Source organism: Myxine glutinosa, chromosome 2, assembly GCF_964187855.1.
Source record: "Myxine glutinosa chromosome 2, kmMyxGlut1.1, whole genome shotgun sequence".
In the NCBI taxonomy this organism is placed as follows: Eukaryota; Metazoa; Chordata; class Myxini; order Myxiniformes; family Myxinidae; genus Myxine; species Myxine glutinosa.
This window is the reverse complement of record NC_136262.1, coordinates 106,472,085-106,499,526: the sequence shown is the minus strand read 5'-3', so window position 1 is coordinate 106,499,526 and position 27,442 is coordinate 106,472,085. Positions and strand designations below refer to the sequence as shown.

Sequence of the window (27,442 nt, the reverse complement as noted above, 5' to 3'; positions counted from 1 at the left end):
CGATTTCTCAAAAGCAGTGACAACTGCATAAAATCCAATCTCAATATGATAAATGCCATTTGGCCGGAGGAAAATGACTTGCACAAAATAAACTCACCATTAATATGTCACAGAGAAATCCCCAAAACAGCATTTTCTTCTTAAGTTTAAACGGAAATCCAGCAATCCAATAAAACCAGACTCCCATGGTTGGACAGGAACTCAACACATTTCCGCACCTTTCAAAAAGCTGTCCGGTCCATGTAGCGTACGCATGTACATGCCGGTCACGGGCTGTCGCCTCCGCCTTTGAAAGTGCAGTAGAAACGAGTCGAATGGTTCATGGAAACAATGGCAATGGAGCACGTTAAATAAGAATACGATATAAAGTTTCAACAACAAACATTTCCTTGTACAAGTGCTACACAGAACCAGGGACAATAAAAGTAGGATTGGTGAAAAATCTGACATTGGCCCAATAAGAACCTGTGCAACATAAATCTGAGAACCACACAACAAGTGCAGAGTCTGACGACAATCAAGGCAGGCCCAAGCGAAGAAAGCAGGCCCGTTTGTGCACAAGGACCGATCAAGCCCGCTTCACTCGTTTTTGGCCGACTTCTGAAGAAGTGGGGTTTGATTTGAGAATTCTGTTTTGTCTCGGAATTAATCTATTATGTGAAGGGCAGCTTTCACTGACTTGTGCAAATGTAGTAGTTGAAGAGAGAAAAACAAAAGAAAACCTTCTGCCTACTTTGTCAAGTGCTTGGTTGATTAAACTTCTGGATTAGGACCCTTCAGTCCAATTCAAGGGGAAAAGGTTGTGTTCCATTTGCTTACAATGGAAAAATTAAATACGGCGCACACAGAGGTGGAATAATCCAACCAACCTCAAGGTTGGTAGAGCAGATCGTCCAAACGCGTGCTTTATGGACGAGCCCTACCGGAATGCAGCTTTGTTGAACACAGGTGACTTGCATTGGGAAAAACTGGAAAACCAAAACCAAAAAAAAAAAAAAGAGTTTTGGTTCCACCGATTATACCAGAGGTGAGGCTGAGGAACGGTTTCCATGACATCAATGGCCAAAAGCCAACTGTTATGGTTTATTTGTACAGCAATATTAAAGCCTGAACGTATTCTGCCTTATTCATGTTTGCCCTTTCAATCTAGATCAAAAATTATAAATGCAAGGCTCGATGAGGGATAAATTTACAAAATTTACAATTTCTGAAACAAACAAAAGAAATAATCAATTTACACCTATTTTCAGCCCAGGAAGCCAAATATAATTTAGAAACTGGATACAAAAGGGAATGAGCAAAGATTACATACAACATGGTGCTACAAAGGGACGGTGTGGACCGTGAACACTGACGGCGCGTAGCGATACAAAGGATCGGCAATGGGAGATGAGGCCGATAAGAATGAAATAAACCGTTAATCAAAGCGGGCTTCCAAGCAAAAATGAATAATGACAAAGTGGGAGTGAACACAGCTGCAGTTGTAAAGAGAGTTGTTTGACTGTATTTCCCGGTTTATATTGAAACAGGTCCATGTTAAGATGCAGATTAGAAAAAGAGGAGGGAAAGAGATTGGAATTTCATGGTCCAGTGGTGGAGAAGTCTGTGATCTTTGAAAAAAAAAAAAAAATGCTCAGCAGAGGGGAAAGACATTTTGTGATAAATTAACGAAATTCACGCTTTCATTCACTCTTGCTGTAAAAGGGATGAAAACAAGTCTGTGTTCAGTGACTATACAGGAACCGTTTTTTGCTTATAATCTGAAAGTCACATCACCCTGACCACATGAAGTATCTGATGAACTTATCGAGTCGAGTTCAGAAACAGAACTTAACGATGCTTGGTTTGATAAAGACAGACAACGATCATCTTCAACAAGGTTAGGCGGATGGGGAGTATCCATCTGTAATGGCAGTTCATTTTTGTGATGGCAAGGACTGGACATTGCTTTTTGACAATGAGGTCGCCTCGGCACTCCCCCCTCGCTTAGTGAACCAACGGGCGATTGCTCATCTGAGTGAGAAGAAAGGTAACCGCCACTCGAACTTTTACTTGGATAATACACCATGGCAGGGCTTGCAGTGGTGGGAGGTAGACGAGAAACACCACACCCCCCAAACGCTTTCATTTTCCTGGGGTCCACTTTCGGGTTGTTACCATAATCAAATGGAGAGCCTGTTCCGTAGTCAAGGTCATGAGAGGGGATATCCACAAGAGCTTGGGGATAATGGCGAGACATGGGTAAGGTCCTTTGGCAGTGATGAGTCAGCAAGGGAGATGTTGGGAGAGATCTGCAGCGACGTGCTGGAGGTTCCTTGGGCAAGTGGTAGGGCTGAGGAGTGCTTGGTGGTGTGGGAAATGGTGACAAAGGCATGGCGATTGCTAGGGGTGGCAGAGACGGCCGTGTCTGCGTGTCGTATAGCTTAGTGTGCCCTCCATTTAGCTCTTTACGAGCGGAAAATGGATTGAGCTTGGGTGTTCGGGTGGTGGTAGGTGGTGTGAGACATGAAATGTCAGACTGGCTACAGGTGAGGGGACCATCGATGAGAGTTGAGGTGCCTTGCAACTCCAAGTACTCTGGAACTGACTGGCCTGTGGTATGAGCAGAAAAAGACCAAAGAAAGTCAATTAGGCATACAGAGGATATTAAAGTCAAGAAACAAATATTTTTTGTTAAAACAGCAAAAATATTAATGGCACTTCCTCTTCCTCATGCAAATAAGAAATTGATGAGATTATCTGAGTATTAAACCAAGTATTCAAGGTCATGTTTCTCGAAATTGATACTTCTGCCTATTGCGGTGGAACACTGGAACAGACTTGTAGCATTGTTTAAACAACTCAAAGCATCCTCACCCCCCCCCCCCCCACCACTTCCCCACCCTGTCCATGCCAGAAGAAAAACCAGAATACAAGGTCTCATCAAGGATACAGCACGTTAAAATGGGAGGTGTCGATTTTGCACATAAATAACTAAACAATAAATATGTCGTGCATAGCATGATATTTGCAAAATCCCTAAAATAAGTTGACCGTTGGCCTATGTTAACCTTTTGGCCTATGTTGACCTCAAAAATAATTGGTGGTTGAATTCAGTGACCTGATATGCAAATCCTCTTCAAATTTCAAGTCAATCGGATGAAAATTTAGGATTTCAGAAATTTGACAAAGTCGTTGACCTTTGGCCTATGTTGATCATTTCACATCAAAATCAATAGGCTTCTTCCTTATGGCCAACTCTACCTTCTAAGAGTTGGTGAAGTTTTGTAAAGATTCGTTTAAAATTGTGATCTGTAGGCAATTGACATACAGATAGACAACCAGGCAGACAGACAGAAACACATACAGACAGAATAATGCACAAGACCAACCAATATACTTGAAAAATCTTCGATTTTCACCAGTAATAAATATGTAGCTAGTATAATGATAAAGGTATACAAACAAACAGGTAAATTAAGGTGGTGTGTCGGTGGCAGTGATGGTAAAGTGTATCATCATACTAAAATATGTAATTTGGTGTCTGTCTGTCTGTCCATGATACATTCGGTTGTTACTTATCCAATCTTAACCAAAGTTAACTGGAGGAATAAGAGTCACACGATGGAGTTTGTTGTGACTTAATTTGCCCTCATTTGCCCACAACCACCATGAAGAGGCATCCCCGATAGTTGTAGAACACGTAGTTGTTTCTGCTGTCATGGTGGCTGTGGTTCTTTTTTTGTGTGCTCCTTCCATGTACTTTTATATATTTAAAAAAATGTTTTGTGAGATATTATTATATACTAGCAAGGACCCATGGAACCTCCACAGTGAAAGCCCTTGCTCGAGAGAATGCCACAGTTATTTGGGTGGTGTATAGGAAAGAGACCGCTGCGTCAATCGCTCCAGAAAAAACCCCCAGATTGAAACAAAAACATGCCCACTGCCTGTGTGCATATATAATACATTGGGGTTATTAATGCTCAGATAGATACCCTTATACTCAGGCCTTAAAATGCATGTTGTTGTGTTGTTGCATAGATACCAATTGCAATGGCCCAAAGGCTGACATTAGAGGCCTGAAGCCTAAAGACGGAAACCTCAGACCTATATGCACCCTGGCACCCACAAAGCCCACAGTGCCATCGGCTCCAAACCTTTGATATTTGATTCTTTTAACAGGCACTTTGTTCGTTTTACACTGGAGAGAAAACTTATGGGGAGGGCATGGGGATTGTGACCACGATAGCTCCACTGAACATGACAGCTCAGCGTGCCAGGTTTAATCAAAAGACAGCATGTTATACTTCACAGACAAATTGCATGTCTATCTATGAGTCTCATTGAGAATGTAAAATGAAGTGAAACATGCGAAAAAAGGATTTGTTTTCATAACACGTAGTTATTGTTACGGCTGCCATGGTGGCTGGCATTGTTGTTTGTGTGCTCCTTCCGTTTAGTTTTATATATCTTTCTGCTTCGTGAGATATATCACTGTATATTAGCAGAGACCCACAGAACCTCTGCAGTGTGGATAGCGGGACCACCATCACACTTACAAAACTTGCAGGGAGGAGATGGCGATTGTGAACATGACAACTCCAAAGATGTCTTTGTCATAGCATGAAAATGGCAGCAGTACAATTTTTCAGGTTAAAATTGTGGGTGGAATCAGGCCAGCTGTCCAACCAATGGGTTGGACCAACCAACCAACTAAACATTGGAACCGCTGCATTAAGCTCCCATTCATACTTCTTCAATGCCGAAAGAGGGCTTTTAAAACAGACATCTTTAAAATTAAAGGGGCACAAAATTTTTCTTCCAAGTACATCGATTATAATCTCTCCAATGGCACCATCTTCATACAGGATAAAGCTACAACCGATACAACTGATAAAGCTTGAGGCCATGCTGCTTCTTCTTCACGAGAGGCACACAAGCTTGCTCGCACACACTCGCACATAAGCGCACATAAGCGCACACACACACATACATACGCGCACCTAATTTTAGTAATAGAAGAACCAATGTACTGTACAGTATACAGTATTTGCATATATAGTGCCCAGATAGGTCTACTCATTGAACCACCCAGGTCAACCCCTAGAGCTTTCGAATGGTCTTTAAAATCTGATGCATCTTGCACACATGAGAATGCGGACCAAGTCCAATCCTCGAGAGAACTACAGTACATTGATTTTCTTGGTTGTTTGGATACAACATTCTTGTCTAATTTACGTTCAACTTAATCAAATAGCAGAGAGGATGCCATGAAGACTTTAAAAGCATTTTGCAAAAACTTTTGCTAAGGTCACAAAAAAAAAAGAAAAAAAAAGAGGAAGTGTCCTTGGTTTGCCAATTTTAGAAATAAACATGGGGGCAATACCCCTAGCGCTCACCTGGTAGAATAAACAGTATACTGCACTGACTAAAGATACCTATTTTGGGGGGCAACCCCCCCCCCCCCCATAGATGCCCAAAGGGGCAGATTTTTTTTATGCCATGAACAAACATGGTACATTACGGGTGGTGAAGGTTGTGGTGAAGTTTCATTGGAATTGTATGTGTAGTTTCAGAGAAGAAAGCAAATACCTATTTTGGGGGGTCAAACCTGCACCCATTTTGACCCCCCGTAAACCCCCTTAGACTTCGATTTTCTTAGTGCCGTGAACAAACTTGGGTACATCACGGGTGATGAAGGTTGAGGTCAGGTTTCATCGAAATAGTGTGTGTAGTTTCAGAGGAAAAAGCAAATTCCTATTTTGGAGGGGGTCAAACCTGGACGCACTTCGACCCCCGGTAAACCCCCTTAGACCCTGATTTTTTTAAATGCCGTTAACGAACTTTAGTCACAACACAACAAATATCATTTGTGCCAAATTTGGTCGCAATCCCATCAGCGGTTTCGCAGAAGAAGTTGCAAGTGTTTACAGACGGACTGGCAAACGACACGCCATTGCATAAGCTCCCCTGAACTTCATTCCAGGTGAGCTAAAAACGGATCCATAATTCAAAACTTTGCATGGAGATTTTTCTTTTTGGCCAAATTCTACGCAGACATTAGAAATAATGCATATAAAAAGCCAGGTAAAGTATACCCATCTCCTTTCCCACATTCCCAGCTCACGAGCTCCCTTACTTTCAGCTTCTTCCTGTTGTAGTTGCTGAAGCAGAGCCTCGAGTTCTTGCACCACCTCAGAGACGAGCGGCCTGCAAATGTGCTGCACCTACAGGGGTAGACGAACAAAGAATGCAAATGGGATGAAAAAAATTGCTATCAAGGATGCAAATGGTGTCCCTTAATATAGGTACCCATTTTTAGCGCGCCACGCGGTTTTGTAATCACTTCTCTATGTCTCTGTGTGTCCGGGCCGTAACATTTTTACCATTTGAGATTTTGCCATGAAATTTTCAACAAAGCTTTATTATGAGAATATGGAGAAGACAAATAAATAATTTGGTCAAAGGTCAACATCACGTAGAATCGTAAATTTTCACCCGATTGGCTTGAAATTGAACAGGGTTTGCATGTATATCGGGTCACAGAATTGGTTATGAATAAAACACGAGAAGCCAATTGTTTTGAGGTCAAAAGGTCACAACATCAATTTACATCTGATTCACTTGAAATTTGAATAGGGTTTGCAAATTGGGTCACCGAAGCCTATTGCTTTTGACGTCAAAAGTTAAGGTCACCTAAAATCATCAGTTTTTTTGTTGTATTATTTTTAGCTGTTTTTGTCATGTTCAGCATGACATATACAAAGCCCAATTCAAAGTCCGAATACGAAGCAGACATGGCCGGGCTTTGGATTTTCAGATGCTTTCTCGTTTATTTGAGGAAAGTTGTGTATGCTTAATGTAATCAATAAATAAAAAGAGGCAAAACCCCATGGCACTCACCTGGTAGAATAAAGCAGTATACTATACCGATTAAAGGTATTTTAAACAGTATCATGGTATTTTAAAGCTATTTCAATGGTTGCTCGGACACAGGGCAGCATGTCGAATCAAACCAACGTAATCATAAGACAAGAGCAATGCGACTGTGTCGCCAATATGCCTGCACATAGTCCCACAATGGGTAGATGCCCTCATTCACTGTCCTTAAAATAAACAAGTTTTATTTAAATCTCTTCAGCTGTTTTCAAGTATCACATTTTCACCAGCTATGACAGGTTTCACATCGATCGGTGAAGCGGTTTTAGTTAAGGGATTTTTTTTAAATATCGGCTTTCAAGCTAATATGGCTGCCATACCACATGACATATGACCTTTAAAAAATGTACACTCTGCATATGTATGGGTAGGGGATCACGTTTGTGAAGTTTGGTGTTGATCAGATGAGGTTCGTTTTTCGATCCCAGATGGCTGCCAAACCACGTGACCTACGATATCATTTTCAAACTATATGAAACAGTGGTGTTTGATGATATTTGTAAAATTTTGCATCGATAGGGTAAGAGGTTTCAGAGATATAATTATTTAATATTTTCCTTCAATCCAATAAGGCTGCCACACCATCTATCTGACCAATGATGTTTTTGTGATCATATTTTCATCGCCATGCCTAGTCAATATGACACGTAAAGTTTTGAGTCAATCAATTTGGTGGTTTGGGAGAAGATGTTTTTAAGGTTTTAGGTTAAATTCAATATGGCGGCCATACCACATGACCTATGACATCACAATTATCATAAAAAACATTCTGCATGGGTGTCACTCCTCCACTGAAAGTTTAGTCTCAATCGGACATGTGGTGGCTGAGAAACACGAGGTTTAGCCCGTACGGACGGACAACCCAAAAACATAATGCCTCCAGCCAACTTTGAGGGGGGCGGAGGCATAAAAATACCCATTTTGGGTGAAAACCTCCCGTATTTTCCGGTGTATTAACTGAACACGTTTTTCACCCTAAAAAAAAACAAGAAAAAAAAACCAATTGATCATTTTCTTTTCCGATCTAGATCTAAGTAAGTTTACACATTAACTTTGTAATTGACGAAATGAGTGAAGCCTCCCAGCTTCCCGGTTCCCAAAATCTTCTGCAGACCGGCAGATGGAGAGTTTGAACGCTGCGGTGAATGAAGGGAATATCGAACCAAGAAAATAAATGGAATATCAGTGATGAGGTTGGAGAGAATCAGCAGAAGAACGACTGCTCTTCAATTGTTGCTGGTCCAGCAAATTGTCCATTTCATCAAGATCAAAATCGATGATCTTGATCAAAGCTCGGCTCAATGGGATGTAAAGTGATGATTTTTAGATGAAACTTGATTTTAGAAGTTTGACCTGGAGTTGACCTTTGACCTTTTGACCTCAAAAATAGTTGGTTTCCCAATTCAGTTATGCGCTATGTAATTGCTGTTTAATTTTCAAGTCAATCGGATGAAAATTGATGATTTTGGAAGTTTGCCCTTGAGTTTACCTTTGACCTTTTGACCTCAAAAATAGTTGGTTTCCCAATTTAGTGACTTGATATACAAATGCTGTTCAATTTTCAAGTCAATCGGATTAAAAATGGCGATTTTAGAAATGTGGTCTTTAGATGACCTTTGACCTCAAAATCAACAGGCTTCTCAATTGTGACGACCTCTACAACTTGAAGTGTCATGATGATCGGTTTAGAATTGTGACCTGTAGGCCAGTGACAAACAAACAGACAGACAGACAGAATAACAAACGCAACCAACAAATATACTTGAAAAATCTTCGATTTTGCGAGTAATAAAGCAACAGACTTGAGATGATCAGGTGGGCGATAATGGGGAACTAATGAGTTATTTAACCAATGCGTAAATACTGATCAGTGGTCTACATTGTTAATGGCTGATGAATGGTGGGAGCACCACCACTCAAATGACAAACATTCTGCAAAAAAATCCAGTTCTAACGAGTTACAAATATGAACACAGTTAGCTTCGGTAATTATAATGCAATTCTTGGATCCGAATCCAGATCTTCTCCAAAATAGAATCAATTTGTTATTGTCACACACCCAACCTATCCACCAAATTTCGTCCAAACCCACCCAAACCTTTGAGATATCCTCCGTACAGACAGACGATGGTGAAAACATAACCTCCATCCACTTTCGTGGTGGCGTGGGTAATGAAAGGGCAGGCCCATTGCCGAGGGGAAGTTTGAAACTCATACAGCAGTGGGGTATATCATCAAGCCTGTGTCACATCAGACTCAAATTCTCTTGTACAGATTAAACCCCCATCACCAATCAGCTGAGATTTTTTTTCCCCAGACAGTGTATTCCTAGCGAGGGCACAATGTATCTTGGCTTCACCAACATCAACACTTCCCAAAATTACCATATCCATGATGCACCAGTTTTCTCAATCCTCCATCATTGATATTGGCTCTCACAAACTAAAGGTTTGAATCAAAACACGAATCAGACTGCAATCTTGAATTTTGTCTGCCACAAAAAAATGGAGGAAATCTAAGAAAAAGTTATTTTTTAAGGAAGGAAGCAAGAGGATTATTGAAAGAAAATTGGTCAATCAATCAACCTCTGCTTTCTCAGCTCTCTGACCACCCCCAGGTGGTCCAGGATGCACACATTCCTTCAGTAACCCCCTTCTGGTTAAACTTCCATAATCCAGACTGTCTATATGTTGCGTAGACCGTCTGGACAAGCAGTATCGTGCTGAAATATTCCAATACAGAGACAAGGAGACACAGACATTGTTGAAGGGCGGTGATGCCATTTCAGTGCATTATACACATCTTTTAGCTTAGCTGATGCCAACAGCTCGCATTACAGGAAATTACATTTCCTCCCTTCGAGTCAAAGAACATGAACTTTTCGAAAACCAGTGGACATGTTCAATCAAAACCAGTTCAACAGATAAATTATTGTCGCGTGACTACCCTTGGTGAACACCGTAGGGTAACACGGATGACCGATTGCGAGACTTTACACTCCCGAGGCGAAAACTCAATGGCGGATTCAAGCTCAACACAAAGTTAAACGCGCGGGAGGCCAGACGCAACGAGCTCCACAGCCTTATCTATTAAAATGAAACACCCAGGAAACTGCGTTCAAATATGTACAGAAAATAATATAAGGATTTATTATTGAAAAGTAATGACAGTGAAAAAAAACACGCGCCGGTAATACTAATAACTAAATCGGGACGTCCCCACACGACTGATATCAAACACAAAACGAGGGAGATTAATTACGAAAAGAACACGTCACGTCGTTCAAAATGTACGCGGATTCGGGCTTATCTGGTCTTTCGTCGTCTTTGTGGCTGCCGTCCAACACCGCTCCCTTCGGCCCGATCGCACACCTCGCTCCAAGTTCCACGGCCCTCTGCGTCCGCCTCCAAGCGCCACCAGGCCTCGTCGGTCCAACGGCCCACACACACCACGAGCTCCTTTGCTCCAACGGTCCACCGCAGGGCTGCACGAAGCAACCAAAACCAAGTGCCAACTGCCAACTGCAACGAGCTGTGGTCACGAATGTTCAACGAACCGTGTCCTGTGCCAACTCCGACGAACTGTGCAACGAAACTGTAACAACGAACTCTGCGACTCAACTCTCTCAACTCTGGACTCCACTCGAACTGCCGAAATGGCGTCCGACCGTCGCCTATATTGGTGGCCGATGACGTCACATTGGCGCGCTCCTCAGCCAATGATAGCCTCCCAACTCGCCCAGGTCACGCCCTCTGCGGCATGCGACTCCTGACATCTCCCGTCCGTGACCCCGCGGTCCTGGTGTAACACGTGCCAGCGAGGTTGGTAGGCCTTTGAGGTGCGCAGGCGAGGTTTGTAGGCCTTGGAGGTGTAAACGGTGGCGGTGTATTGTGGCGGTGTTCTTGGCCTGGTGGTGCCCATTTATTACGAAGTCAATGTCAGGGAAAGGGAATTATTTAATGTTGCACTAAGGACCTAACTAATGTTTATGTGGTTTGCAGTGCCATAAAGGACAAAGGTTTGATTACTAGGTGATACTCACAGGGGCGTTACCTTTAATCCCTCACTATTTAACACTCGAATCTCCAGGTAGATCCACACTCATACATCTTACCCCGACAACCGCCTGAACATTAATAACTTATTACATGTAGAGTCCCTGTCACGACAGCCGAATACCTACCTATTCAGATCTACCTAGCTCTAGATGTTGCATTACCAAATTCATAACACAGCCCCCCCCCTGGAACCGTAGCTCCTGCAAGGTTCACCGCAGGGCTACCATTTCAGCCTTAACACTTACTGTCACACACTTAATTAACCTATGAAATAAATCAGGAAGGGCTGTGGGAAGTGAGTCGGACTACCTACCTACACTTCCTTAACATGCTGAACCCCTTAACCATCATGCAAGTATGTACATTTTCTTCGTTGTTCCTGTGGAGGGAGGAAACAACAACACACAACGCTAACTTAACCACAAAACTTAACCATCTTTCCAAACTCAAAACTCTAACCTTTGTACATACCCCGGTCTACAGACCGCGTCCCCCGGTGGATGCCACAAGACTCAACCTTACCTGCGGGGCCATCCCCAATGCATCCCCCTAAATTTCCTCGGGCCCTGTCCAGATGTTACAGGTGAGTGACACGGCTCGGTGGATTTCGCCCACATTCATGCTACACAGACCCCTTAACCACTCATTCTCATTCCATAGGTCATCAAGGCATTGCAAAAATCAACAAAGCACTTATTCCCAATACACCCCCTGCAGGACCATGGCATTGATGTCATTCACGTGTGTGTGCATTCCTCAACTAGGCAGCGGGGAGGTACCGCACAAAAAGATGGTGGGGGCGCATCAGGCTGTGGTGCCCGCAGTCCCAAAAACAAGTCAACCGACTTACAAATTCATTGCCCCCCCCCCCCTTTACCTCTTGGCCCCGTGACAGCCCAACAGCCCCTTTCCGCCGTTACCTCGCCGGTGAGGGTCTCCACACACACCAGGCTCCTTTGCCTCCTGCTTTCGCGCAGCAACACGGGTCACCGGGGGACTTCCTCACCCCGCGGCGCCCAACCAGACCCTCCACCGACGAGCTCCAATTTCCAGTTACCACCGGCTGCCAGGGGTAATTGCTGCAGAGGGGGGCCCGCAGGCATCGCTCCTCAGAGCTTGCTCTGTACCTGCGGACACACACACCTTCCCCACCCATGGTCCCCAAAACACACTTCCTCCCCCGCTGCCATTCAATTCTCCACACAACTCAGCACAATTCAGTACAATTCATAGATGGTGTAAAAGGTGTTACAAGGCTTGCCATGGCCTGCCAATGTGAAATCCCATTCACAGTTCGAATCATTAAATCCTTACACCTTTCCATTAGCACATTTCCAAAAAGCACAATTTATCGCCCCTCATTATCTCCAATAATCATCACTCACTCTCCAGGTTCCACTCTCACGACCACATCAAAACACCTAACCACAATACAAAAACATACGCCACCCACAAGACACTGTGGCTCCCATTCCATCCCCTCACCGGCCATGTCATCACTCTCACCCGCCTCCCAACTCCAAATTACATGTCCCCAATTTCCCAAAGCAAATCCTGAAGCCTGGGACAGTACTCCTCAAAACACTCACCTCAAGTGCAGGTAGTTGCAGGTTGGTCAGGTTCAAAGTGCAATCCACCCATACAATTCCCAAAATTTCACATTGGGCCTACCAAATACTTCCAAATTTCTCTTTTGTCCCCACTACACTGGCAGGTATGTGGATCCGCATCCAACGGTGATCATCCCTACACAACTACCTGTGGCCACGACAGCTCTGCACCTCTACCGTGCAAGGGTCACCGGGACAAGGTGAGCAGTCAAAACGCCAACATGGCCCATGAGTGTCCATAAGGGTGCGACCCACCATCCATCCTTCGGCCCCCCTGCGAGGAACACAGCTGCAGCAGCCCCAGCTGGCCAATGTGGTGAGCACTTGCTGCCAAAACACACACTACCGCACACACAACCTCGGCCCTGGGGGGCACGGTCGCAGTGCGTGGCATCCCTACAGCCACGTCCCCTGCACCTCCCCATCATCCCCCAGTCCGACTACAGAACTGCAGCCCCCCAGTGCTCACCCACACTTGACCACACCAAGGTCCAGTCAACAGCCATGCTCCACAAGGAGACCCACCCAGAAGACATGGTCCACACACCTCGGACACGCACAGCACCACGTTGACCCTCAGGCTACACAACTACATCCCCATCATCCCGCGTCCCAAATATCAGCACAGTTGCCCCCGCAACCAGTTGAAAGCTGTGTCTTGCTACCCTATTAATTTCATCACAGCCTCCAACACTTTGGTCTGCACACCTGGATCAATAATGGCGTCACTGTACAGTGTCCACCATGGCATTTCAAAATCCACCCTTAAATTTCCATCTAACCCACAGATTACCCATGCCAACCATTTGTCACATTTTACTAACCTCACCAAAGAAAGATGCTTTGCCATACACATGCCAGCCGAGCATGGCCCATATGCTCGGCTCGTTCTAGTTTCCCGCACACTCTACCTCTATTGGCCCAGGCGGAGGTGGTGGTCCTCTGTCTGGCATCTGTGGACCTACTGGGGGCCCCCTCCTTTCTGGACTGCGAAGCCTGTCAGGAGGTGGGGGCCCATATGGTTGCCGACAATTCCTCTGACTGTGCCCTCTTCTCCCACATCTAAAACAAGTCCCCAAGAACGGACCCCTCTGGTAGCCAGGTGGAGCCCCCCTTTCTCCCGGCCCAGCCCGATAAAAATCAGGCCGTCCTGATGGCCAACCTGGACCACCCTGTCGTGACTCGCTCCCTGCAATTTGTCCCCCCATCAAATTTGTCAGCTGGCGGCTGATTCCCCTTAACATTCGCCCGATGTCATCCTCTGGCTTTTCCCGATCCCGCACCTCGGTCTGCCGTACCGTCACAGGTGCCCTCTCCGATGCGCGGTTCGACCTTCTCAAAAAGGTCAGTCTCGCCGCGCATTCCGCTGCCCGGTGCACCGTGGGTGGGTCCTGTAACTCCACCAACGTCCGGACCTCAGGATCAGGGAGAGCCGCCATAAATTTTTCTATCGCCAGCTTGTCCCACGCCTGTGCTGGTAGGTCCCTGTATGCTATCCTCACAGACTGGTATATATCCTGGGCCAGCTCCTGCAACGTCTCATTAGGCTTTTGCCTGCGATGCAGCAGCTGTGCCCTGACCAGGTCGCACCTTGCGCCTGTCCCGTACCTGTTATTCAAGGCCTCACAAATGGCCTTGCTGGTCAATATTCCCTCTGGGACTACGTTCAACACGTCGGCGGCTGACCCACGCAGTGTCGCCACCAGATTCCCCATGCGCTCCCGCTCTCCCCAACCATTGAGCTGAGACACGCACTCAAATTGTGTCAGGAAAGCCTCGAGGCTCCCTGATCCGTCAAAATGTACGAGGGGGATTGTTTTTCCAGAGACTCTATTCCCCGATTCCTCTCTGTCCAAATCCAGTCCGGGGCCAAAACACCCCCCCAACTGGGTATTCCGTTTCGGAGCCTCTGGTGTCCAAATGTGGCTCGTGGTGAGGGTCTCCTGGGTCACCTTAATCTGGTCCTGAAAATGTTTAACCGACCTACTCACCTCTTCCTTCAGGCTCTCTTGAACCCGACCAACCTCCTTCTTGATGGTATTGTCCCAGATCTCCAGTCGCTCCTGCATAAAATCACTCACCCTTTCATTATCCATTAGTGGCCCCCACAGGCCTTTCTCAATTAACCCTTGCTCCTGCTCTTTTATGCGGGTTTCCAACCCCCTCACCTCCTCGGCCAATTTGCCCCCTTGCCGGTTGAGCAGTCCCCATTCCTCACTCTGCTGTAGCATTCTGGCATCCACCCGGCCCCGATAGCCTTCCAGGTCCCCATTTGCTTTATCAATTCGAGCATTTGTGGCACCAATCTGACCCTCCAACTTTTCCCCCATTTGGACAGCCTGCGTCACGCCCTCCTCTATTTTTGACATTAATTCTTCCCGTTTCAATTCAATTTCCACCCCTATGGCTTTTTCCATCTCCCCCATTTGAGTTTCTACTTTACCCTCAAATTTCCCCAGTCTGTCCGTAATTTGGTTTTGCACTCTCCCTTCTATGCCATCAATTCGTTCCCCCAGCTGCTGTGCCATTTCCCCAATTTTTCCTTCCAATTGTTCATTCCTTTCCTTTATTTCATTCCTCCATTCCTTCCCCTGGGACTCCATTTTATTTTCCAACCCACTTTTCATTTGTCCCATTTGTTCCTCCAATCGATCACTCATTCCCTTCATTCCTTCCCGACATTCCTTCCCCTGGGACTCCATTTTATTTTCCAGCCCGTCAATTTTTCGAAGCAATTGACCCAACATCTGGTCGGTTGTCGGGGCCGTTCCTACTGCTCCCGACTCCCCGGTGGGGGAGGGGGATAAGTTGGTGCTCGGGACGAGGGAGGTTCCAAGGCTCACCTCTGCATCTAATTCCCCTATTTCCGGCTCACTCCCGACGCTGACGGAGGCCTCGCTGCGTACTTCCATCTCATCAATTTCCGACATCCGCTTTCCGGAAGATTGTTTCCCGCGCGCGTATTTATTTTAATAATTCCTGAAACAATTTAAATTTGACGAAGACACGATATCGCGCTCCGTTTGCCCGATTGATTATTAAATTTCTCCGCCTCGACTATAAAAATTTTGCGTTCGAACGTCGGGCGCAATGTACGCCCGACCGTGTCGATGTCTCCCCGCGGACAAAAAAATTTGTCCGACCGTGTCGATGTCTCGCCGCGGACAAAAAAAATTTGTCCGACGGGTTCAAATCCTACACTCCTGACACCACTTGTCGCGTGACTACCCTTGGTGAACACCGTAGGGTAACACGGATGACCGATTGCGAGACTTTACACTCCCGAGGCGAAAACTCAATGGCGGATTCAAGCTCAACACAAAGTTAAACGCGCGGGAGGCCAGACGCAACGAGCTCCACAGCCTTATCTATTAAAATGAAACACCCAGGAAACTGCGTTCAAATATGTACAGAAAATAATATAAGGATTTATTATTGAAAAGTAATAACAGTGAAAAAAAACACGCGCCGGTAATACTAATAACTAAATCGGGACGTCCCCACACGACTGATATCAAACACAAAACGAGGGAGATTAATTACGAAAAGAACACGTCACGTCGTTCAAAATGTACGCGGATTCGGGCTTATCTGGTCTTTCGTCGTCTTTGTGGCTGCCGTCCAACACCGCTCCCTTCGGCCCGATCGCACACCTCGCTCCAAGTTCCACGGCCCTCTGCGTCCGCCTCCAAGCGCCACCAGGCCTCGTCGGTCCAACGGCCCACACACACCACGAGCTCCTTTGCTCCAACGGTCCACCGCAGGGCTGCACGAAGCAACCAAAACCAAGTGCCAACTGCCAACTGCAACGAGCTGTGGTCACGAATGTTCAACGAACCGTGTCCTGTGCCAACTCCGACGAACTGTGCAACGAAACTGTAACAACGAACTCTGCGACTCAACTCTCTCAACTCTGGACTCCACTCGAACTGCCGAAATGGCGTCCGACCGTCGCCTATATTGGTGGCCGATGACGTCACATTGGCGCGCTCCTCAGCCAATGATAGCCTCCCAACTCGCCCAGGTCACGCCCTCTGCGGCATGCGACTCCTGACATCTCCCGTCCGTGACCCCGCGGTCCTGGTGTAACACGTGCCAGCGAGGTTGGTAGGCCTTTGAGGTGCGCAGGCGAGGTTTGTAGGCCTTGGAGGTGTAAACGGTGGCGGTGTATTGTGGCGGTGTTCTTGGCCTGGTGGTGCCCATTTATTACGAAGTCAATGTCAGGGAAAGGGAATTATTTAATGTTGCACTAAGGACCTAACTAATGTTTATGTGGTTTGCAGTGCCATAAAGGACAAAGGTTTGATTACTAGGTGATACTCACAGGGGCGTTACCTTTAATCCCTCACTATTTAACACTCGAATCTCCAGGTAGATCCACACTCATACATCTTACCCCGACAACCGCCTGAACATTAATAACTTATTACATGTAGAGTCCCTGTCACGACAGCCGAATACCTACCTATTCAGATCTACCTAGCTCTAGATGTTGCATTACCAAATTCATAACACAGCCCCCCCCCTGGAACCGTAGCTCCTGCAAGGTTCACCGCAGGGCTACCATTTCAGCCTTAACACTTACTGTCACACACTTAATTAACCTATGAAATAAATCAGGAAGGGCTGTGGGAAGTGAGTCGGACTACCTACCTACACTTCCTTAACATGCTGAACCCCTTAACCATCATGCAAGTATGTACATTTTCTTCGTTGTTCCTGTGGAGGGAGGAAACAACAACACACAACGCTAACTTAACCACAAAACTTAACCATCTTTCCAAACTCAAAACTCTAACCTTTGTACATACCCCGGTCTACAGACCGCGTCCCCCGGTGGATGCCACAAGACTCAACCTTACCTGCGGGGCCATCCCCAATGCATCCCCCTAAATTTCCTCGGGCCCTGTCCAGATGTTACAGGTGAGTGACACGGCTCGGTGGATTTCGCCCACATTCATGCTACACAGACCCCTTAACCACTCATTCTCATTCCATAGGTCATCAAGGCATTGCAAAAATCAACAAAGCACTTATTCCCAATACACCCCCTGCAGGACCATGGCATTGATGTCATTCACGTGTGTGTGCATTCCTCAACTAGGCAGCGGGGAGGTACCGCACAAAAAGATGGTGGGGGCGCATCAGGCTGTGGTGCCCGCAGTCCCAAAAACAAGTCAACCGACTTACAAATTCATTGCCCCCCCCCCCCTTTACCTCTTGGCCCCGTGACAGCCCAACAGCCCCTTTCCGCCGTTACCTCGCCGGTGAGGGTCTCCACACACACCAGGCTCCTTTGCCTCCTGCTTTCGCGCAGCAACACGGGTCACCGGGGGACTTCCTCACCCCGCGGCGCCCAACCAGACCCTCCACCGACGAGCTCCAATTTCCAGTTACCACCGGCTGCCAGGGGTAATTGCTGCAGAGGGGGGCCCGCAGGCATCGCTCCTCAGAGCTTGCTCTGTACCTGCGGACACACACACCTTCCCCACCCATGGTCCCCAAAACACACTTCCTCCCCCGCTGCCATTCAATTCTCCACACAACTCAGCACAATTCAGTACAATTCATAGATGGTGTAAAAGGTGTTACAAGGCTTGCCATGGCCTGCCAATGTGAAATCCCATTCACAGTTCGAATCATTAAATCCTTACACCTTTCCATTAGCACATTTCCAAAAAGCACAATTTATCGCCCCTCATTATCTCCAATAATCATCACTCACTCTCCAGGTTCCACTCTCACGACCACATCAAAACACCTAACCACAATACAAAAACATACGCCACCCACAAGACACTGTGGCTCCCATTCCATCCCCTCACCGGCCATGTCATCACTCTCACCCGCCTCCCAACTCCAAATTACATGTCCCCAATTTCCCAAAGCAAATCCTGAAGCCTGGGACAGTACTCCTCAAAACACTCACCTCAAGTGCAGGTAGTTGCAGGTTGGTCAGGTTCAAAGTGCAATCCACCCATACAATTCCCAAAATTTCACATTGGGCCTACCAAATACTTCCAAATTTCTCTTTTGTCCCCACTACACTGGCAGGTATGTGGATCCGCATCCAACGGTGATCATCCCTACACAACTACCTGTGGCCACGACAGCTCTGCACCTCTACCGTGCAAGGGTCACCGGGACAAGGTGAGCAGTCAAAACGCCAACATGGCCCATGAGTGTCCATAAGGGTGCGACCCACCATCCATCCTTCGGCCCCCCTGCGAGGAACACAGCTGCAGCAGCCCCAGCTGGCCAATGTGGTGAGCACTTGCTGCCAAAACACACACTACCGCACACACAACCTCGGCCCTGGGGGGCACGGTCGCAGTGCGTGGCATCCCTACAGCCACGTCCCCTGCACCTCCCCATCATCCCCCAGTCCGACTACAGAACTGCAGCCCCCCAGTGCTCACCCACACTTGACCACACCAAGGTCCAGTCAACAGCCATGCTCCACAAGGAGACCCACCCAGAAGACATGGTCCACACACCTCGGACACGCACAGCACCACGTTGACCCTCAGGCTACACAACTACATCCCCATCATCCCGCGTCCCAAATATCAGCACAGTTGCCCCCGCAACCAGTTGAAAGCTGTGTCTTGCTACCCTATTAATTTCATCACAGCCTCCAACACTTTGGTCTGCACACCTGGATCAATAATGGCGTCACTGTACAGTGTCCACCATGGCATTTCAAAATCCACCCTTAAATTTCCATCTAACCCACAGATTACCCATGCCAACCATTTGTCACATTTTACTAACCTCACCAAAGAAAGATGCTTTGCCATACACATGCCAGCCGAGCATGGCCCATATGCTCGGCTCGTTCTAGTTTCCCGCACACTCTACCTCTATTGGCCCAGGCGGAGGTGGTGGTCCTCTGTCTGGCATCTGTGGACCTACTGGGGGCCCCCTCCTTTCTGGACTGCGAAGCCTGTCAGGAGGTGGGGGCCCATATGGTTGCCGACAATTCCTCTGACTGTGCCCTCTTCTCCCACATCTAAAACAAGTCCCCAAGAACGGACCCCTCTGGTAGCCAGGTGGAGCCCCCCTTTCTCCCGGCCCAGCCCGATAAAAATCAGGCCGTCCTGATGGCCAACCTGGACCACCCTGTCGTGACTCGCTCCCTGCAATTTGTCCCCCCATCAAATTTGTCAGCTGGCGGCTGATTCCCCTTAACATTCGCCCGATGTCATCCTCTGGCTTTTCCCGATCCCGCACCTCGGTCTGCCGTACCGTCACAGGTGCCCTCTCCGATGCGCGGTTCGACCTTCTCAAAAAGGTCAGTCTCGCCGCGCATTCCGCTGCCCGGTGCACCGTGGGTGGGTCCTGTAACTCCACCAACGTCCGGACCTCAGGATCAGGGAGAGCCGCCATAAATTTTTCTATCGCCAGCTTGTCCCACGCCTGTGCTGGTAGGTCCCTGTATGCTATCCTCACAGACTGGTATATATCCTGGGCCAGCTCCTGCAACGTCTCATTAGGCTTTTGCCTGCGATGCAGCAGCTGTGCCCTGACCAGGTCGCACCTTGCGCCTGTCCCGTACCTGTTATTCAAGGCCTCACAAATGGCCTTGCTGGTCAATATTCCCTCTGGGACTACGTTCAACACGTCGGCGGCTGACCCACGCAGTGTCGCCACCAGATTCCCCATGCGCTCCCGCTCTCCCCAACCATTGAGCTGAGACACGCACTCAAATTGTGTCAGGAAAGCCTCGAGGCTCCCTGATCCGTCAAAATGTACGAGGGGGATTGTTTTTCCAGAGACTCTATTCCCCGATTCCTCTCTGTCCAAATCCAGTCCGGGGCCAAAACACCCCCCCAACTGGGTATTCCGTTTCGGAGCCTCTGGTGTCCAAATGTGGCTCGTGGTGAGGGTCTCCTGGGTCACCTTAATCTGGTCCTGAAAATGTTTAACCGACCTACTCACCTCTTCCTTCAGGCTCTCTTGAACCCGACCAACCTCCTTCTTGATGGTATTGTCCCAGATCTCCAGTCGCTCCTGCATAAAATCACTCACCCTTTCATTATCCATTAGTGGCCCCCACAGGCCTTTCTCAATTAACCCTTGCTCCTGCTCTTTTATGCGGGTTTCCAACCCCCTCACCTCCTCGGCCAATTTGCCCCCTTGCCGGTTGAGCAGTCCCCATTCCTCACTCTGCTGTAGCATTCTGGCATCCACCCGGCCCCGATAGCCTTCCAGGTCCCCATTTGCTTTATCAATTCGAGCATTTGTGGCACCAATCTGACCCTCCAACTTTTCCCCCATTTGGACAGCCTGCGTCACGCCCTCCTCTATTTTTGACATTAATTCTTCCCGTTTCAATTCAATTTCCACCCCTATGGCTTTTTCCATCTCCCCCATTTGAGTTTCTACTTTACCCTCAAATTTCCCCAGTCTGTCCGTAATTTGGTTTTGCACTCTCCCTTCTATGCCATCAATTCGTTCCCCCAGCTGCTGTGCCATTTCCCCAATTTTTCCTTCCAATTGTTCATTCCTTTCCTTTATTTCATTCCTCCATTCCTTCCCCTGGGACTCCATTTTATTTTCCAACCCACTTTTCATTTGTCCCATTTGTTCCTCCAATCGATCACTCATTCCCTTCATTCCTTCCCGACATTCCTTCCCCTGGGACTCCATTTTATTTTCCAGCCCGTCAATTTTTCGAAGCAATTGACCCAACATCTGGTCGGTTGTCGGGGCCGTTCCTACTGCTCCCGACTCCCCGGTGGGGGAGGGGGATAAGTTGGTGCTCGGGACGAGGGAGGTTCCAAGGCTCACCTCTGCATCTAATTCCCCTATTTCCGGCTCACTCCCGACGCTGACGGAGGCCTCGCTGCGTACTTCCATCTCATCAATTTCCGACATCCGCTTTCCGGAAGATTGTTTCCCGCGCGCGTATTTATTTTAATAATTCCTGAAACAATTTAAATTTGACGAAGACACGATATCGCGCTCCGTTTGCCCGATTGATTATTAAATTTCTCCGCCTCGACTATAAAAATTTTGCGTTCGAACGTCGGGCGCAATGTACGCCCGACCGTGTCGATGTCTCCCCGCGGACAAAAAAATTTGTCCGACCGTGTCGATGTCTCGCCGCGGACAAAAAAAATTTGTCCGACGGGTTCAAATCCTACACTCCTGACACCACTTGTCGCGTGACTACCCTTGGTGAACACCGTAGGGTAACACGGATGACCGATTGCGAGACTTTACACTCCCGAGGCGAAAACTCAATGGCGGATTCAAGCTCAACACAAAGTTAAACGCGCGGGAGGCCAGACGCAACGAGCTCCACAGCCTTATCTATTAAAATGAAACACCCAGGAAACTGCGTTCAAATATGTACAGAAAATAATATAAGGATTTATTATTGAAAAGTAATAACAGTGAAAAAAAACACGCGCCGGTAATACTAATAACTAAATCGGGACGTCCCCACACGACTGATATCAAACACAAAACGAGGGAGATTAATTACGAAAAGAACACGTCACGTCGTTCAAAATGTACGCGGATTCGGGCTTATCTGGTCTTTCGTCGTCTTTGTGGCTGCCGTCCAACACCGCTCCCTTCGGCCCGATCGCACACCTCGCTCCAAGTTCCACGGCCCTCTGCGTCCGCCTCCAAGCGCCACCAGGCCTCGTCGGTCCAACGGCCCACACACACCACGAGCTCCTTTGCTCCAACGGTCCACCGCAGGGCTGCACGAAGCAACCAAAACCAAGTGCCAACTGCCAACTGCAACGAGCTGTGGTCACGAATGTTCAACGAACCGTGTCCTGTGCCAACTCCGACGAACTGTGCAACGAAACTGTAACAACGAACTCTGCGACTCAACTCTCTCAACTCTGGACTCCACTCGAACTGCCGAAATGGCGTCCGACCGTCGCCTATATTGGTGGCCGATGACGTCACATTGGCGCGCTCCTCAGCCAATCATAGCCTCCCAACTCGCCCAGGTCACGCCCTCTGCGGCATGCGACTCCTGACATCTCCCGTCCGTGACCCCGCGGTCCTGGTGTAACACGTGCCAGCGAGGTTGGTAGGCCTTTGAGGTGCGCAGGCGAGGTTTGTAGGCCTTGGAGGTGTAAACGGTGGCGGTGTATTGTGGCGGTGTTCTTGGCCTGGTGGTGCCCATTTATTACGAAGTCAATGTCAGGGAAAGGGAATTATTTAATGTTGCACTAAGGACCTAACTAATGTTTATGTGGTTTGCAGTGCCATAAAGGACAAAGGTTTGATTACTAGGTGATACTCACAGGGGCGTTACCTTTAATCCCTCACTATTTAACACTCGAATCTCCAGGTAGATCCACACTCATACATCTTACCCCGACAACCGCCTGAACATCAATAACTTATTACATGTAGAGTCCCTGTCACGACAGCCGAATACCTACCTATTCAGATCTACCTAGCTCTAGATGTTGCATTACCAAATTCATAACATTATGTTTATCTAGCAATGGCAGCTTCACATTTGCCATTATCCATCATATAGAGAATCATAACCACGATACTTGGACTTATATTAGGCCTAATAGGACTAGATTGCAACTGCCTAGCATCAGAGTCAGGACTTGCTTCGGGCACTGATGATACAGCCTGAGGAACAACTGGTGTAAATTTTGATGACCAGCAACGGTACCCGCCCTGCGGGCGGGGCTTCAATTGGGAGGCCCAAATGAAAAGGCAAAATGCGTTAAATCATATCACACGTAAATCATCAAAATCTAAACAGTATTTGTAGAATTTCAATAAAAGCTACATCACTGTTCATATCGGTAAATATTATTCCATCGTGTTTGGAAAAACTGGAAAATTGGAAAGATTGGAAATTGGAAAAAATTGGGAAAACAATATAGCCTATTTTACTCCAAGGGGTCCCAGGATTACCCACCCAAAATTTCGTTGCGATAGGTTCAGCCGTTTTTGCGGTACCTGGGAACAGACGGACAGACAGACAGACAGACGGACAGACATTTGGTGAATTATAGTAAGATGGTCTCATGACAAAGCCAGGTACTTCTGATCCACTCTGAGGAAGTCCAGAGTACAGTGAGTCCAGTACACTTGTCTCTGGATGATTTTCACCTCTACTCCAAACAGAACAAAAGGAACAGCGGAAAGAGAGAGGGAAACACCAACAGCAGGATCGAGGGACAAAATAAACAGAGACGGACAAACAAGGGATGCGGGTAAGAATGAGGAGTAGGGGAAGATGCAGGGGATGGACAATATGGATAAAGAAGCACACTCTCAGGAGGAAAACTGGAAATTTGGAAACAGGTGGGCTGAGATTGTAGAGAATGTGGAAGTTGGTTCCACAGGCAGGGACAAAAAGAGGAACAAATGCATGGAAGTGAGCAGTGGTTCTGGATTTTGGGAGTTTCTCAAGAAGTGGCTTTGCTTGTGGATTTTGGGAGGGCATGGACCAAAATTCCCTCCACCGGGGTGTGAAAAGCACAGAAAGGGCAGAGGGTGCAAGACCAGAGAGGGCAGAGGGTGCAAGACCAGAAAGGAGGCAGGAGAAGGCAGACCTGTCTGCAATGGCAAAGTGATTTTGTCTTCGGCCCAGAGTGATAGATTTGTTCACACAGACCATTTACGAGATGGTCTGTGTGAACAAACTTACAGTTGTAAATGGACTGCTAATTACAGCAAAAAATAGAATGGCACTTCTATTTTTTGCCATTCTATACCTACACCAGGCTGAACAGTTTTACGTTTTCTATCCCACTGATAGGCCGGATCTGGATTCGGACCTGAACCAAATTCTAATCAGCTTCTTCTTGTCACCAAACCAACTCGTCCACCAAGTTTTGTCATAACTCATCCCCATTATCCATACCAGACCCAGATCCAATAATTTTTTAAAGTGATTCTTCACCATTCAGTGACGAGGTCAAAAACGATATATAGCACAATATTTCAAAAAGTTGTGGACGAGTTGGGTAGGTGACAAGAACAACCCAATTAGATTTTGGTGGACAGAGGTTTATGTTTTCATCCCTGAATGTTTATTTGTCTGTGCGAAAGATGTCTAAAAAAGTTATGAACGGATTCGGATGAAGCATGGAGGGATTGATTCGATTTTTGTGACGATCCGAATCCGGATCCGGATACGAGTTTTTTTTAAAATTTTCTAAGTAATTATTCACCATCAAGAGATGAGACCAAAGCGATATATAGCATGATATTTCAAAAAGCTGCGGATGAATCATGACAAAAACGAGGTGGATGAGTTGGATAGATGACAAAAACAAGCAGATTCGATTTTTGGTTCAGGTCCGGAGTCAACATGGCAACATGGGATGGGATGGCAACATAGAGAGTAACCCAGTTTTAGGACCGGCAGAGAAGATAACTGAGAAGGAAGTTGAGGAAGCGATAAAAGCAATGAAGAGTAGAAAAGCGGGAGGGCCGACGGGGGTTGTGGGAGATATGTTGAAGGCAGCAGGAAGTTGGGGTGTGAAGAGAATGACAGAGATCTGTAATCTGGTGGTGAAAGAAGGCCACATTCCAGTGGATTGGGAACTGAGTACCCTCATCCCTCTATACAAGGGGAAAGGTGACCCTCTGGACTGTAGTTCGGATCGAGCGATAAAGTTATTGGAGCATGGAATGAAGGTATTGGAAAGGGTGTTGGAGAGGAGGATAAGGAAGAAAGTGAAGATCGACGAAATGCAGTTTGGATTTATGCCAGGAAGAGGAACGACAGACGCGCTTTTTGTTGTAAGGCAGTTGCAGGAGAAGTACATGGAGAAGAGGAAGAAGTTGTTTCTTGGGTTTGTTGATCTGGAGAAAGCATTCGACAGGGTTCCACATGAAGTAGTGACATGGGCATTGAGGAAGTTAGGAGTGGAGGAATGGTTGATCAGAGTAGTGATGGCAATGTACGAAAGAGCGCGCACAGCTGTAAGGACGAAGGACGGGAACAGTGATGAGTTTGAGATGAAGGTGGGAGTGCATCAGGGGTCGGTACTAAGTCCACTACTATTTGTAGCTGTGATGGAGGTGCTGGCTCGTAACGTAAAGGAGGGTTTACCGTGGGAGCTGTTGTATGCAGATGATCTGGTGTTGATTGCAGAAAGTATGGATGGACTGAAGGAGAAGATGAACAAGTGGAAGGAATGTATGGAGACAAAAGGTCTGAAGGTGAATATCAGAAAAACGAAGGTGATGGCAAGTGATAAAGCATGTGGTGAGGTGGAAAGAACTGGGAAGTGAACTTGTGCTGTGTGCAAGAAGGGTGTCGGAGTGAACTCCATTCAATGTACAATGTGCGCTGAGTGGGTTCATCAAAAATGTAGTGGTCTGAGAGGGTCATTAACCAGTGTGGCAGCCACATTTAAGTGTAAGGTGTGCACTGAGGGAGCTGCAGATGGAGGAAATTTTGAGTTGGATCTTGAAGACGGAGTGAAGCTGGAAGGTGTGAAAACATTTTGCTACCTCGGAGACATGCTGAATGGAGAAGGTGGATCAGACTCAGCAACGGTTGCTAGAGTGAGATGTGCATGGAAGAAGTTTCGGGAACTGAGTGGCGTGCTGACGAGGAGGGGAGTGTCGTTTAAGCTGAAGGGAAAGGTGTATGCTGCATGTGTGAGAAGTGTTATGATTTATGGGAGCGAGACATGGGTAATGAACGTAGAGCAGCAACGAAGGCTGGAAAGGGTGGAAATGCGAATGTTTCGGTGGATGTGCGGAGTATCGTTGAGAGAGAGAGGAAGACAAATGTTGAATTCTGAAAGATGATGGGAATGGAGCCTGTGATGGATGCTGTGAAGAGAAACAGGTTGAGGTGGTTTGGTCATGTGTTGAGGAAGGATGAAAGTGACTGGTTGAGAAGAGTGATGGAAATGAAGATGGAAGGAAGTCGAGGACGGGGAAGACCGAGAAAGACTTGGCTAAATATGGTGGAAAAAGAAATGCGGGCAAGGGGGTTAACAAAGGGAGATGCAGAAAATAGGCCAAAATGGAGAAGATTGTAATGGGGACCGCAAGGCTAACCCCCGCTCTAGCAGGGAAAATGGCCTTAAAATGCCTGTTGTTGTTGTTGTTGTTGATGTTGATGTCCGGAGTCAAATGTGGCCTTACAGTGGGATACAAAACGTAAATCGTTCAGCCTGGTGGAGGTATGCGCTCTGCCGACGCCGTTCTAGTTTTGAAGTGAGATGGATCTCCGATTTACGATTATACCGAATGTATTATCTATCTATAATTCCAGTAATCTCTGTGTGTGTGTGTGTCTGTGTGTGTGTGTGTGTGTCTGTGTGTGTGTGTGTGTGTGTGTGTGTTTGTCTGTGACCGCTGTTTCTCGACAACCACGGGTCCGATCTAATTGAAACTTGCCAGATATATTGCTGGGGACCTGAGGATGTGCCTTTTCAAGGTTTCATATTAATCGGAGAAGTAGTTACCGAGCTATGTCCAAAAAACGATTCAACCAATCAGAGAGCAGCGAGCTATCACGTGTGCCGAACGTGGCGAACAGACTCTGCCTCGGACGGCACATTTGAGAGCGTATTCATTTATTTCACGTTGGCAAACTATGTTGGCGCTATGTTGGCGTTAAACTATGTTTTAAAACTAATTAAAACTAATTTGCGATTCATCGTAACTGCGATATGCGACCTTCCGGACAGTCAAATGAGGACGTCACTTCCGGACTTACGGATAGTCATAGTGACGACGTACTGATGCTGAACGTGGCGAGCAGACGCTGTAAGGTACGATCGATTGTAGTACACGTTTATAATAACTCTGCCGATACAGGCCCGATTAACTGCAGCGCCATCCGAGCTGCGGCGTCGGGACGATACATTCATTGTACGGTCA

At 47.1% G+C, this 27,442-nt stretch overlaps 2 protein-coding genes across 6 annotated transcripts in view; both read right to left on the bottom strand.

The window, feature by feature from the left end:
- LOC137421452 (interleukin-6 receptor subunit beta) overlaps positions 1–11,918 on the bottom strand; it is a 94,376-nt gene extending 82,458 nt beyond the window's left edge. The window contains exon 1 of the mRNA XM_078772755.1: positions 11,900–11,918. The gene's annotated coding sequence lies outside the window, so the exon portion shown is untranslated. The remainder of the gene's footprint in view (positions 1–11,899) is intronic.
- The window catches only part of LOC137421458 (dual specificity testis-specific protein kinase 2), a 174,301-nt gene continuing 147,914 nt past the window's right edge, over positions 1,056–27,442 (bottom strand). For all 5 annotated transcript variants that reach the window (XM_068107555.2, XM_068107560.2, XM_068107558.2 and 2 more), the window contains 2 exons: positions 6,122–6,209; positions 1,056–2,592 (listed from right to left, as the gene is read on the bottom strand). In XM_068107555.2, the coding sequence (XP_067963656.2) occupies positions 1,754–2,592; positions 6,122–6,209 (927 nt within the window). In that variant the 3' untranslated portion in view covers positions 1,056–1,753. The remainder of the gene's footprint in view (positions 2,593–6,121; positions 6,210–27,442) is intronic.